This window comes from Oncorhynchus keta, unplaced genomic scaffold, assembly GCF_023373465.1.
Source record: "Oncorhynchus keta strain PuntledgeMale-10-30-2019 unplaced genomic scaffold, Oket_V2 Un_scaffold_23732_pilon_pilon, whole genome shotgun sequence".
NCBI lineage: Eukaryota > Metazoa > Chordata > Actinopteri > Salmoniformes > Salmonidae > Oncorhynchus > Oncorhynchus keta.
The window spans coordinates 206,600-220,473 of NW_026290874.1; the positions used below are offsets into that span (position 1 = coordinate 206,600).

Consider the following 13,874-nt stretch of genomic DNA (forward strand, 5'->3'; position numbering starts at 1 on the left):
GGAGGGGCTGTTAGATGAAGACATGCTAGCCAAGCCAGGGTACTGTAGGAGGGAGGGGCTGTTAGATGAAGACATGCTAGCCAGGGTACTGTAGGAGGGAGGGGCTGTTAGATGAAGACATGCTAGCCAGGGTACTGTAGGAGGGAGGGGCTGTTAGATGAAGACATGCTAGCCAGGGTACTGTAGGAGGGAGGGGCTGTTAGATGAAGACATGCTAGCCTAGCCAGGGTAGTGTAGGAGGGAGGGGCTGTTAGATGAAGACATGCTAGCCAGGGTACTGTAGGAGGGAGGGGCTGTTAGATGAAGACATGCTAGCCTAGCCAGGGTACTGTAGGAGGGAGGGGCTGTTAGATGAAGACATGCTAGCCTAGCCAGGGTACTGTAGGAGGGAGGGGCTGTTAGATGAAGACATGCTAGCCAGGGTACTGTAGGAGGGAGGGGCTGTTAGATGAAGACATGCTAGCCTAGCCAGGGTAGTGTAGGAGGGAGGGGCTGTTAGATGAAGACATGCTAGCCTAGCCAGGGTACTGTAGGAGGGAGGGGCTGTTAGATGAAGACATGATAGCCTAGCCAGGGTAGTGTAGGAGGGAGGGGCTGTTAAATGAAGACATGCTCGCCTAGCCAGGGTACTGGGTACTGTATAGGGCTATTTGACCAAGAAGGAAAGTGATGGAGTGCTGCATCAGATGACCTGTCCTCCACAATCACCCGACCTCAACCCAATTGAGATGGTTTGGGATGAGTTGGACCTCAGAGTGAAGGAAAATGCAGCTACCAAATGCTCAGCATATGTGTGAACTCTTTCAATAATGTTGGAAAAGTATTCCAGGTGATGCTAGTTGAGAGAATGTCAAGAGTGTGCAAAGCTGTAATCAAGGAAATGCGTTGGTACTTTAAAGAATCTGAAATATAAAATAAATTTTGATTTGTTTAACACTTGTTTGGTTACTACATGATTCCATGTGTGTTATTTCATAGTTGTGACGTCTTCACTGTTATTCTACAATGTAGAAACTTGGAGAGTCTTCAGACACCTTGACTTGTTTCTACATGTTGTTTTGTTACAGCCTTGTTCTAAAATGGATTCAAGTGTTTTTTCCCCTCATCAATCTACACACAATACCCCTTAATGACATCACAATACCCCATAATGACATCACAATACCCCATAATGACATCACAATACCCCTTAATGACATCACAATACCCTATAATGACATCACAATACCCCATAATGACATCACAATACCCCATAATGACATCACAATACCCCATAATGACATCACAATACCCCATAATGACATCACAATACCCCATAATGACATCACAATACCCCATAATGACATCATAATACCCCATAATGACATCACAATACCCCATAATGACATCATAATACCCTATAATGACATCACAATACCCCATAATGACATCATAATACCCCATAATGACATCACAATACCCCATAATGACATCACAATACCCCATAATGACATCACAATACCCCATAATGACATCACAATACCCCATAATGACATCACAATACCCCATAATGACATCACAATACCCCATAATGACATCACAATACCCCATAATGACATCACAATACCCCATGTGATACCTGAATGTGATGTCATTATGGGGTATTGTGATGTCATTATGGGGTATTGTGATGTCATTATGGGGTATTGTGATGTCATTATGGGGTATTGTGATGTCATTATGGGTTAGTGTGTGTAAATTGCTGAGGGAAAACAAATATTTAATCCATTTGAGAATAAGGCTGTTACGTAACAAAATGTGGAAGAAGTCAAGGAGTCTGAATACTTTCCAAGGGCACTGTAGGTCGGAGGAAATATAGGTATAGATAAAGTGACAAGGCAACAGGATAGATAATCAACAGTAGCAGCAGCGTATGTGATGAGTCAAAAATAGTCATTTTAGCAATTTTGTTAACTTTTTAAGCAGTCTCATGACTTTTTTGAGTAGAAGCTGTTTCAGCGTCCTGAGGGGGAAGAGGCGTTGTCGTGACTGTGTTGGTGTGTTTGAACAATGGTTGGTTCTTAGCCATGTGGACAGAGGAATGGTTGGTTCTTAGCCATGTGGACAGAGGAATGGTTGGTTCTTAGCCATGTGGACAGAGGAATGGTTGGTTCTTAGCCATGTGGACAGAGGAATGGTTGGTTCTTAGCCATGTGGACAGAGGAATGGTTGGTTCTTAGCCATGTGGACAGAGGAATGGTTGGTTCTTAGCCATGTGGACAGAGGAATGGTTGGTTCTTAGCCATGTGGACAGAGGAATGGTTGGTTCTTAGCCATGTGGACAGAGGAATGGTTGGTTCTTAGCCATGTGAACAGAGGAATGGGTGGTTCTTAGCCATGTGGACAGAGGAATGGTTGGTTCTTAGCCATGTGGACAGAGGAATGGTTGGTTCTTAGCCATGTGGACAGAGGAATGGTTGGTTCTTAGCCATGTGAACAGAGGAATGGTTGGTTCTTAGCCATGTGGACAGAGGAATGGTTGGTTCTTAGCCATGTGGACAGAGGAATGGTTGGTTCTTAGCCATGTGGACAGAGGAATGGTTGGTTCTTAGCCATGTGGACAGAGGAATGGTTGGTTCTTAGCCATGTGGACAGAGGAATGGTCGGTTCTTAGCCATGTGGACAGAGGAATGGTTGGTTCTTAGCCATGTGGACAGAGGAATGGTTGGTTCTTAGCCATGTGGACAGAGGAATGGTTGGTTCTTAGCCATGTGGACAGAGGAATGGTTGGTTCTTAGCCATGTGGACAGAGGAATGGTTGGTTCTTAGCCATGTGGACAGAGGAATGGTCGGTTCTTAGCCATGTGGACAGAGGAATGGTTGGTTCTTAGCCATGTGGACAGAGGAATGGTTGGTTCTTAGCCATGTGGACAGAGGAATGGTTGGTTCTTAGCCATGTGGACAGAGGAATGGTTGGTTCTTAGCCATGTGGACAGAGGAATGGTTGGTTCTTAGCCATGTGGACAGAGGAATGGTTGGTTCTTAGCCATGTGGACAGAGGAATGGTCGGTTCTTAGCCATGTGGACAGAGGAATGGTTGGTTCTTAGCCATGTGGACAGAGGAATGGTTGGTTCTTAGCCATGTGGACAGAGGAATGGTTGGTTCTTAGCCATGTGGACAGAGGAATGGTTGGTTCTTAGCCATGTGAACAGAGGAATGGTTGGTTCTTAGCCATGTGGACAGAGGAATGGTCGGTTTTTAGCCATGTGGACAGAGGAATGGTTGGTTCTTAGCCATGTGGACAGAGGAATGGTTGGTTCTTAGCAATGTGAACAGAGGAATGGTTGGTTCTTAGCCATGTGGACAGAGGAATGGTTGGTTCTTAGCCATGTGGACAGAGGAATGGTTGGTTCTTAGCCATGTTGACAGAGGAATGGTTGGTTCTTAGCCATGTGGACAGAGGAATGGTCAGTTCTTAGCCATGTGGACAGAGGAATGGTTGGTTCTTAGCCATGTGGACAAGAGGAATGGTTGGTTCTTAGCCATGTGGACAGAGGAATGGTTGGTTCTTAGCCATGTGGACAGAGGAATGGTTGGTTCTTAGCCATGTGGACAGAGGAATGGTTGGTTCTTAGCCATGTGGACAGAGGAATGGTTGGTTCTTAGCCATGTGAACAGAGGAATGGTTGGTTCTTAGCCATGTGGACAGAGGAATGGTTGGTTCTTAGCCATGTGGACAGAGGAATGGTTGGTTCTTAGCCATGTGGACAGAGGAATGGTTGGTTCTTAGCCATGTGGACAGAGGAATGGTTGGTTCTTAGCCATGTGGACAGAGGAATGGTTGGTTCTTAGCCATGTGGACAGAGGAATGGTTGGTTCTTAGCCATGTGGACAGAGGAATGGTTGGTTCTTAGCCATGTGGACAGAGGAATGGTTGGTTCTTAGCCATGTGGACAGAGGAACTTGAAGCTCCACTACAGTCGATGTGAATGAGGGCGTGTTCTTTGGAGACCGCGATCAGCTCCTTTGTCTGGCTGACATTAAGGGAGTGGTTGTCCTGGCAACACACTGCTGCAGAGATGGTTCCTTCGGGCAGAATCTCCCATATCCGTAGAGGAACTCTGGGGCTCCTTCAGAGTGACCTTCGGGTTCTTGGTCACTTCCCTGACCATGGCCCTTCTCCCATGGTTTTTTCTGGCACCACACTGCCAGGCCTCTTACCTCCTCCCTATAGACTGTCTCATCGTCGGTGGTGATCAGGTCACCACCATCGTGTCATCGGCAAACTTGATGATGTTGTTGGAGTCGTGCGCGGCCACACTGTCGTGGGTGAACAGGAAGTACAGGAGGGGACTGAGCACGCACCCCTGAGGGACCCCTGTGTTGAGAGTCAGCATAGTGGATGGTGCCCGTCAGGAAGTCCAGGATCCAGTTGAAGAGGGAGGTGTTTCATTCCCATGATCCTCAGCTTAGTGATGAGCTTGGAGGGCACTATATTGTGTTAAACGCTGAGCTGTAGTGTGGAGAGCAATAGAGGTTGCGTCATCTGTGGATCTGTTTTGGCAGTATGTGAATTGGAGTGGGGTCCAGGATGTCTGGGATAATGATGTGAGCCACGACCAGCCTTTCAAAATATTTCATGGCTGCAGATGTAATAGTCATTTAGACAGCTTACCTTGGCATTCTGCCTGAAACTTGTAGGTATTACAGACTGGGTCAGGGAGAGGTTGAAAATGTCAGTGAAGACACGTGCCAGCTGGTCAGCACATGCTCAGTCCTGGTAATCCGTCTGGTCCTGCAGCCTTGTGAATGTTAACCTGTTTAAAGGTCTCACTCACATCGGCTACGGAGAGTGTGATCACGCAGTCGTCCAGAACAGCTGGTGTTCTCACGCATGTTTCAGTATTGCTTGCCTCGAAGCGAGCATAAAAGGCATTTAGCTCGTCCGGTGGGCTCGTCTCACTGGGCAACTCTCGGCTGGGTTTCCCTTTGTAATTCATGATAGTTTGCAAGCCCTGACAAGTGTCAGAGCCGGTGTAGTATGATTCGATCTTAGTCCTGTATAGTAACAGTATTGTACGTGTAAACTAGTTCCTGAATGTGTCTCTTGTCCCTCTGTCTCTGTCCTGTAGACGGCCCAGGGAGGGGGCCACCGCACCTTACTGTACGGACACGCTGTTCTGCTACGACACTCCTACAGCGGCATGGTGAGTCCCTCTGCAGTGTGTCCGGAGACCCAAATACAGGAAATAACATGTACTTGAATCAGTGTCATCTGTGTTGTGGTTGTCATCATCTGTGTTGTGGTTGTCATCATCTTTGTTGTGGTTGTCATCATCTTTGTTGTGGTTGTCATCATCTTTGTTGTGGTTGTCATCATCTTTGTTGTGGTTGTCATCATCTTTGTTGTGGTTGTCATCATCTTTGTTGTGGTTGTCATCATCTTTGTTGTGTTGATGTCATCTTTGTTGTGGTTGTCATCATCTTTGTTGTGGTTGTCATCATCTTTGTTGTGGTTGTCATCATCTTTGTTGTGGTTGTCATCATCTTTGTTGTGGTTGTCATCATCTTTGTTGTGGTTGTCATCATCTTTGTTGTGGTTGTCATCATCTTTGTTGTGGTTGTCATCTTTGTTGTGGTTGTCATCTGTGTTGTGGTTGTCATCATCTGTGTTGTGGTTGTCATCTGTGTTGTAGTTGTCATCATCTTTGTTGTATTCTTGTCTGTATTTTCTAGTGATACGCGAGTTGCTGAGCCAGTCAGACAAGGCAATAGGAGACTGGTTTCTACCATGTTGTGTCTGGTTGTGTTGAGGAATAATTGGCTTCTTTTGTTTCTCTGTCTAGTACCTCTGTTGCCTAGGTACCTCCCGATCCTCAACCGACAAACTGGCGTTTGATGTTGGACTGCAGGAAGACACAACAGGTAAGGTCTCTTTCTCTTCTTCTTTCCCAACAGCCATAGTATAGCTAGTACAGTCAGATGAGACACCATTACCAAGCCATGTTGTAGTGTTATGTTGTCGTGCAAAGCTTCAGAGAGAGAGATGTTTCTGATGCTGGGTTTTATGAGTTCCCATAGTAAGACTGTTGTGATGCTGTGTGGGTGTGGACGTTTAGTATGTTGTGTGTCGGTGTGTGTGCCGTGCTGACTGTGGTTACTAGACCCCAGACCCTGCTGGAGGTTACCAGACCCCAGACCCTGCTGGAGGTTACTAGACTCCAGATCCTCAGTGGTGCTGCTGGAGGTTACCAGACTCCAGATCCTGCTGGAGGTTACTAGACTCCAGACCCTACTGGAGGTTACTAGACTCCAGATCCTCAGTGGTGCTGCTGGAGGTTACTAGACCCCAGACCCTGCTGGGGGTTACCAGACCCCAGACCCTGCTGGAGGTTACCAGACCCCAGACCCTGCTGGGGTTACTAGACTCCAGACCCTGCTGGAGGTTACTAGACCCCAGACCCTGCTGGGGGTTACTAGACCCCAGACCCTGCTGGAGGTTACTAGACTCCAGACCCTGCTGGAGGTTACTAGACCCCAGACCCTGCTGGAGGTTACTAGACTCCAGACCCTGCTGGAGGTTACTAGACTCCAGACCCTGCTGGGGGTTACTAGACCCCAGACCCTGCTGGAGGTTACTAGACTCCAGACCCTGCTGGAGGTTACTAGACCCCAGACCCTGCTGGAGGTTACCAGACTCCAGACCCTGCTGGAGGTTACTAGACTCCAGATCCTGTTGGAGGTTACTAGACCCCAGACCCTGCTGGAGGTTACTAGACTCCAGACCTCAGTGGTGCTGCTGGAAGTTAACAGACTCCAGACCCTCAGTGGTGCTGCTGGAGGTTACTAGACTCCAGACCCTGCTGGAGGTTACTAGACCCCAGACCCTGCTGGAGGTTACTAGACCCCAGACCCTGCTGGAGGTTACTAGACTCCAGATCCTGCTGGAGGTTACTAGACTCCAGACCCTGCTGGAGGTTACTAGACTCCAGACCCTGCTGGAGGTTACTAGACTCCAGACCCTGCTGGAGGTTACTAGACCCCAGACCCTGCTGGAGGTTACCAGACCCCAGACCCTGCAGGAGGTTACTAGACTCCAGATCCTCAGTGGTGCTGCTGGAGGTTACTAGACTCCAGACCCTGCTGGAGGTTACTAGACTCCAGACCCTGCTGGAGGTTACTAGACCCCAGACCCTGCTGGAGGTTACTAGACTCCAGACCCTGCTGGAGGTTACTAGACTCCAGACCCTGCTGGAGGTTACTAGACTCCAGACCCTGCTGGAGGTTACTAGACCCCAGACCCTGCTGGAGGTTACTAGACTCCAGACCCTGCTGGAGGTTACTAGACTCCAGACTCAGTGGTGCTGCTGGAGGTTACTAGACTCCAGACCCTCAGTGGTGCTGCTGGAGGTTACTAGACTCCAGACCCTCAGTGGTGCTGCTGGAGGTTACTAGACTCCAGACCCTCAGTGGTGCTGCTGGAGGTTACTAGACTCCAGACCCTCAGTGGTGCTGCTGGAGGTTACTAGACTCCAGACCCTCAGTGGTGCTGCTGGAGGTTACCAGACTCCAGATCCTGCTGGAGGTTACTAGACTCCAGACCCTACTGGAGGTTACTAGACTCCAGATCCTCAGTGGTGCTGCTGGAGGTTACTAGACCCCAGACCCTGCTGGGGGTTACCAGACCCCAGACCCTGCTGGAGGTTACCAGACCCCAGACCCTGCTGGAGGTTACTAGACCCCGGACCCTGCTGGGGGTTACTAGACTCCAGACCCTGCTGGAGGTTACTAGACCCCAGACCCTGCTGGGGGTTACTAGACCCCAGACCCTGCTGGAGGTTACTAGACTCCAGACCCTGCTGGAGGTTACTAGACCCCAGACCCTGCTGGAGGTTACTAGACTCCAGACCCTGCTGGAGGTTACTAGACCCCAGACCCTGCTGGAGGTTACTAGACTCCAGACCCTGCTGGAGGTTACTAGACTCCAGACCCTGCTGGAGGTTACTAGACTCCAGACCCTGCTGGAGATTACTAGACCCCAGACCCTGCTGGAGGTTACTAGACCCCAGACCCTGCTGGGGGTTACCAGACCCCAGACCCTGCTGGAGGTTACTAGACCCCAGACCCTGCTGGAGGTTACTAGACTCCAGACCCTGCTGGAGGTTACTAGACTCCAGACCCTGCTGGGGGTTACTAGACCCCAGACCCTGCTGGAGGTTACTAGACTCCAGACCCTGCTGGAGGTTACTAGACCCCAGACCCTGCTGGAGGTTACCAGACTCCAGACCCTGCTGGAGGTTACTAGACTCCAGATCCTGTTGGAGGTTACTAGACCCCAGACCCTGCTGGAGGTTACTAGACTCCAGACCCTCAGTGGTGCTGCTGGAAGTTAACAGACTCCAGACCCTCAGTGGTGCTGCTGGAGGTTACTAGACTCCAGATCCTGCTGGAGGTTACTAGACTCCAGACCCTGCTGGAGGTTACTAGACCCCAGACCCTGCTGGAGGTTACTAGACTCCAGATCCTGCTGGAGGTTACTAGACTCCAGACCCTGCTGGAGGTTACTAGACTCCAGATCCTGCTGGAGGTTACTAGACTCCAGACCCTGCTGGAGGTTACTAGACCCCAGACCCTGCTGGAGGTTACTAGACCCCAGACCCTGCTGGAGGTTACTAGACTCCAGACCCTCAGTGGTGCTGCTGGAGGTTACTAGACTCCAGATCCTGCTGGAGGTTACTAGACTCCAGACCCTGCTGGAGGTTACTAGACTCCAGATCCTGCTGGAGGTTACTAGACTCCAGACCCTGCTGGAGGTTACTAGACTCCAGACCCTGCTGGAGGTTACTAGACTCCAGACCCTGCTGGAGGTTACTAGACCCCAGACCCTGCTGGAGGTTACTAGACTCCAGACCCTGCTGGAGGTTACTAGACTCCAGACCCTCAGTGGTGCTGCTGGAGGTTACTAGACTCCAGACCCTCAGTGGTGCTGCTGGAGGTTACTAGACTCCAGACCCTCAGTGGTGCTGCTGGAGGTTACTAGACTCCAGACCCTCAGTGGTGCTGCTGGAGGTTACTAGACTCCAGACCCTCAGTGGTGCTGCTGGAGGTTACTAGACTCCAGACCCTCAGTGGTGCTGCTGGAGGTTACTAGACTCCAGACCATCAGTGGTGCTGTTGGAGGTTACTAGACTCCAGACCCTCAGTGGTGCTGTTGGAGGTTACTAGACTCCAGACCCTCAGTGGTGCTGCTGGAGGTTACTAGACTCCAGACCCTCAGTGGTGCTGCTGGAGGTTACTAGACTCCAGACCCTCAGTGGTGCTGCTGGAGGTTACTAGACTCCAGACCATCAGTGGTGCTGTTGGATGTTACTAGACTCCAGACCCTCAGTGGTGCTGTTGGAGGTTACTAGACTCCAGACCCTCAGTGGTGCTGCTGGAGGTTACTAGACTCCAGACCCTCAGTGGTGCTGCTGGAGGTTACTAGACTCCAGACCCTCAGTGGTGCTGCTGGAGGTTACTAGACTCCAGACCATCAGTGGTGCTGTTGGAGGTTACTAGACTCCAGACCCTCAGTGGTGCTGCTGGAGGTTACCAGACTCCAGACCCTGCTGGAGGTTACTAGACTCCAGACCCTGCTGGAGGTTACTAGACTCCAGACCCTCAGTGGTGCTGCTGGAGGTTACTAGACTCCAGGCCCTCAGTGGTGCTGCTGGAGGTTACTAGACTCCAGACCCTGCTGGAGGTTACTAGTCTCCAGACCCTGCTGGAGGTTACTAGACTCCAGACCCTCAGTGGTGCTGGAGGTTACCAGTTACTAGGTTGCTGTCTGTTCTGCAACAACCTGGCTGCTACATGAAAGATCTCATAAACTCAATCTACACACAATACCCCCATAATGACGGAGCAGAAACAGGTTTAAAAAATGTGTGTAAGTTTATAATAACAAACCCTGAAATATCACATTTACATCAGTATTCAGACCCTTTACTCAGTACTTTGTTGAATCACCTTTGGCAGTGATTACAGCATTGAGTCTTCTTTGGTATGATGCTACAAGCTTGGCTCACCTGTATTTGGGGAGTTTCTCCCATTCTTCTCTGCAGATCCTCTCAAGCTCTGTCAGGTTGGATGTAGAGCGTCGCTGCACAGCTATTTCCAGGTCTATCAAGAGATGTTTGATCTGGTTCAAGTCCAGGCTCTTGGCCGGGCCACTCGGGGACATTCAGAGACTTGTCCCGAAGCCACTCCTGCATTGTCCTGTTGGAAGGTGAACCTTCCCCCCCAGTCTGAGGTCCTGAGCGCTCTGGAGCAGGTTTTCATCAAGGATCTCTCTGTACTCTGCTCTGTTCATCTTTCCCTCGATCCTGACTAGTCTTCCTGCCACTGAAAAAGAATCCCACAGCATGATGCTGCTACCACCGTGCCAGGTTTCCTCCAGACGTGATGCTTGGCATTCAGTCCAAAGAGTTCAATCTTGGTTTCATCAGACCAGAGACACTTGTTTCTCATGGTCTGAGAGTCTTGTAGGTGCCTTTTGGCAAACTCCAAGCGGGCTGTCATGTTCCTTTTACTGAGGAGTGGCTTCCGTCTGGCCACTCTACCATAAATGTCTGAATGGTGGAGTGCTGCAGAGATGGTTGTCCTTCTGGAAGGTTCTCCCATCTCCATAGAGGAACTCTGGAGCTCTTGTCAGAGTGACCATTGGGTTCTTGGTCAACTCTCTGGTCAAGGCCCTTCTCCCCCGATTGCTCAGTTTAGCCGGGCGGACAGATCTAGGAAGAGTCTTGGCGGTTCCAAACTTCTTCCATATAAGACTGTGTTCATGGGGACCTTCAAATGCTGCAGACATTTTTGGTGCCTCGATACAATCATATCTCGGAGCTCTACGGACAATTTCTTCGACCTCGTGGCTTTTTGACAATAAAGCTGTAACGTAACAAAATGTGGAGAAAGTCAAGGGGTCTGAATACTTTCCGAATGCACTGTATATAGATAGAGAGACTCAGAGAGAGAGACTCAGAGAGAGAGACTCAGAGAGAGAGAGACTCAGAGAGAGAGACTCAGAGAGAGAGAGAGACTCAGAGAGAGAGACTCAGAGAGAGAGAGACTCAGAGAGAGAGAGACTCAGAGAGAGAGACTCAGAGAGAGAGACTCAGAGAGAGAGACTCAGAGAGAGAGAGACTCAGAGAGAGAGACTCAGAGAGAGAGACTCAGAGAGAGAGACTCAGAGAGAGACTCAGAGAGAGAGACTCAGAGAGAGAGACTCAGAGAGAGAGAGAGAGAGAGACTCAGAGAGAGAGAGACTCAGAGAGAGAGAGAGAGAGAGAGAGAGAGAGAGACTCAGAGAGAGAGAGAGAGAGACTCAGAGAGAGAGAGAGACTCAGAGAGAGAGAGAGACTCAGAGAGAGAGAGACTCAGAGAGAGAGAGACTCAGAGAGAGAGAGACTCAGAGAGAGAGAGACTCAGAGAGAGAGAGAGAGACTCAGAGAGAGAGAGACTCAGAGAGAGAGAGACTCAGAGAGAGAGAGGCTCAGAGAGAAGAGAGGCTCAGAGAGAGAGAGGCTCAGAGAGAGAGAGGCTCAGAGAGAGAGAGAGGCTCAGAGAGAGAGAAGAGGCTCAGAGAGAGAGAGAGCTCAGAGAGAGAGAGAGTCAGAGAGAGAGACTCAGAGAGATAGTCTCAGCCATATCCTCCTGTCTCGTCTCTGACAGGAGAAGCATGTCCACCCTGCCTCCAAGCAGAGGTCAGAGGTCAGAGAAGTTTACTGTGATATCACCATAATCTCAGCCATATCCTCCTGTCTCGTCTCTGACAGGAGAAGCATGTCCACCCTGCCTCCAAGCAGAGGTCAGAGGTCAGAGAAGGTTACTGTGATATCACCATAGTCTCAGCCATGTCCTCCTGTTTCGTCTCTGACAGGAGAAGCTTGTTGGTGGACCATCCACCCTGCCTCCAAGCAGAGGTCAGAGGGAGAGAAGGTCCGAGTCGGGGATGACCTCATCCTAGTTAGCGTGTCATCAGAACGATACCTGGTGAGTCTCTGATACCCTATTCACACTGTCACACTGGCAACAACCAAACGTTGTTTCCTTGGAGATTTAATTTTTGCTTAGTCCTTTTTTAGCATCTATGACAGATCATGCTAGCTCAGTTCACCTTGGTTTGTATCAGTTCAATCTGGCGAGTGTGAGAAGGCAACACGGAGCAGGTGTGATCTGTCTATAGAGTGGACCAGTGTATTACACAGAATTCTTCTCGTCATCTGGACAGGCTATTAGATTCTCCTTGTCAGTCCCGTTTGGAACCAGAACTCAACAAACCCAAAACCGGAGCAAAAATCAACTGTCTGGTACACAGGTCCACTTCACCAGTAAACAGTACATTTAATGTAATACACAGGTCTACACCACCCTAACCCTCCTATCATACCACTCCACCCTAACCCTCCTATCATACCACTCCACCCTAACCCTCCTATCATACCACTCCACCCTAACCCTCCTACCATACCACTCCACCCTAACCCTCCTATCATACCACTCCACCCTAACCCTCCTATCATACCACTCCACCCTAACCCTCCTATCATACCACTCCACCCTAACCCTCCTACCATACCACTCCACCCTAACCCTCCTATCATACCACTCCACCCTAACCCTCCTATCATACCACTCCACCCTAACCCTCCTATCATACCACTCCACCCTAACCCTCCTATCATACCACTCCACCCTAACCCTCCTATCATACCACTCCACCCTAACCCTCCTATCATACCACTCCACCCTAACCCTCCTATCATACCACTCCACCCTAACCCTCCTATCATACCACTCCACCCTAACCCTCCTGTCATACCACTCCACTCTAACCCTCCTGTCATACCACTCCACCCTAACCCTCCTATCATACCACTCCACCCTAACCCTCCTGCCATACCACTCCACCCTAACCCTCCTATCATACCACTCCACCCTAACCCTCCTACCATACCACTCCACCCTAACCCTCCTATCATACCACTCCACCCTAACCCTCCTATCATACCACTCCACCCTAACCCTCCTGCCATACCACTCCACCCTAACCCTCCTATCATACCACTCCACCCTAACCCTCCTATCATACCACTCCACCCTAACCCTCCTATCATACCACTCCACCCTAACCCTCCTATCATACCACTCCACCCTAACCCTCCTATCATACCACTCCACTCTAACCCTCCTGTCATACCACTCCACCCTAACCCTCCTGTCATACCACTCCACCCTAACCCTCCTATCATACCACTCCACCCTAACCCTCCTATCATACCACTCCACCCTAACCCTCCTATCATACCACTCCACCCTAACCCTCCTATCATACCACTCCACCCTAACCCTCCTATCATACCACTCCACCCTAACCCTCCTATCATACCACTCCACCTAACCCTCCTATCATACCACTCCACCCTAACCTCCTATCACACCCTCCTAACCCTCATCATACCACTCCACTCTAACCCTCCTATCATACCACCCTCCACTCTAACCCTCCTATCATACCACTCCCACCCTAACCCTCCTGTCATACCACTCCACCCTAACCCTCCTACCATACCACTCCACCCTAACCCTCCTATCATACCACTCCACCCTAACCCTCCTCCTATCATACCACTCCACTCTAACCCTCCTATCATACCACTCCACCCCTAACCCTCCTATCATACCACATCCACCCTAACCCTCCTATCATACCACTCCACCCTAACCCTCCTATCATACCACTCCACCCTAACCCTCCTATCATACCACTCCACCCTAACCCTCCTGTCATACCACTCCACCCTAACCCTCATACCCTACCATACCACTCCACCCTAACCCTCCTACCATACCACTC

The 13,874-nt window shown here is 50.1% G+C and overlaps 1 protein-coding gene across 1 annotated transcript in view; it reads left to right on the top strand.

Moving 5' to 3' along the window:
* Positions 1 to 13,874, top strand: part of LOC118383883 (ryanodine receptor 2-like) — a gene marked incomplete at its 3' end in the record, with an annotated part of 63,044 nt that overhangs the window by 31,894 nt on the left and 17,276 nt on the right. Inside the window, exons 4-6 of the mRNA XM_052515348.1 lie at positions 5,113 to 5,187; positions 5,827 to 5,905; positions 11,898 to 12,010. Of these exons, the coding sequence (XP_052371308.1) occupies positions 5,113 to 5,187; positions 5,827 to 5,905; positions 11,898 to 12,010 (267 nt within the window). The remainder of the gene's footprint in view (positions 1 to 5,112; positions 5,188 to 5,826; positions 5,906 to 11,897; positions 12,011 to 13,874) is intronic.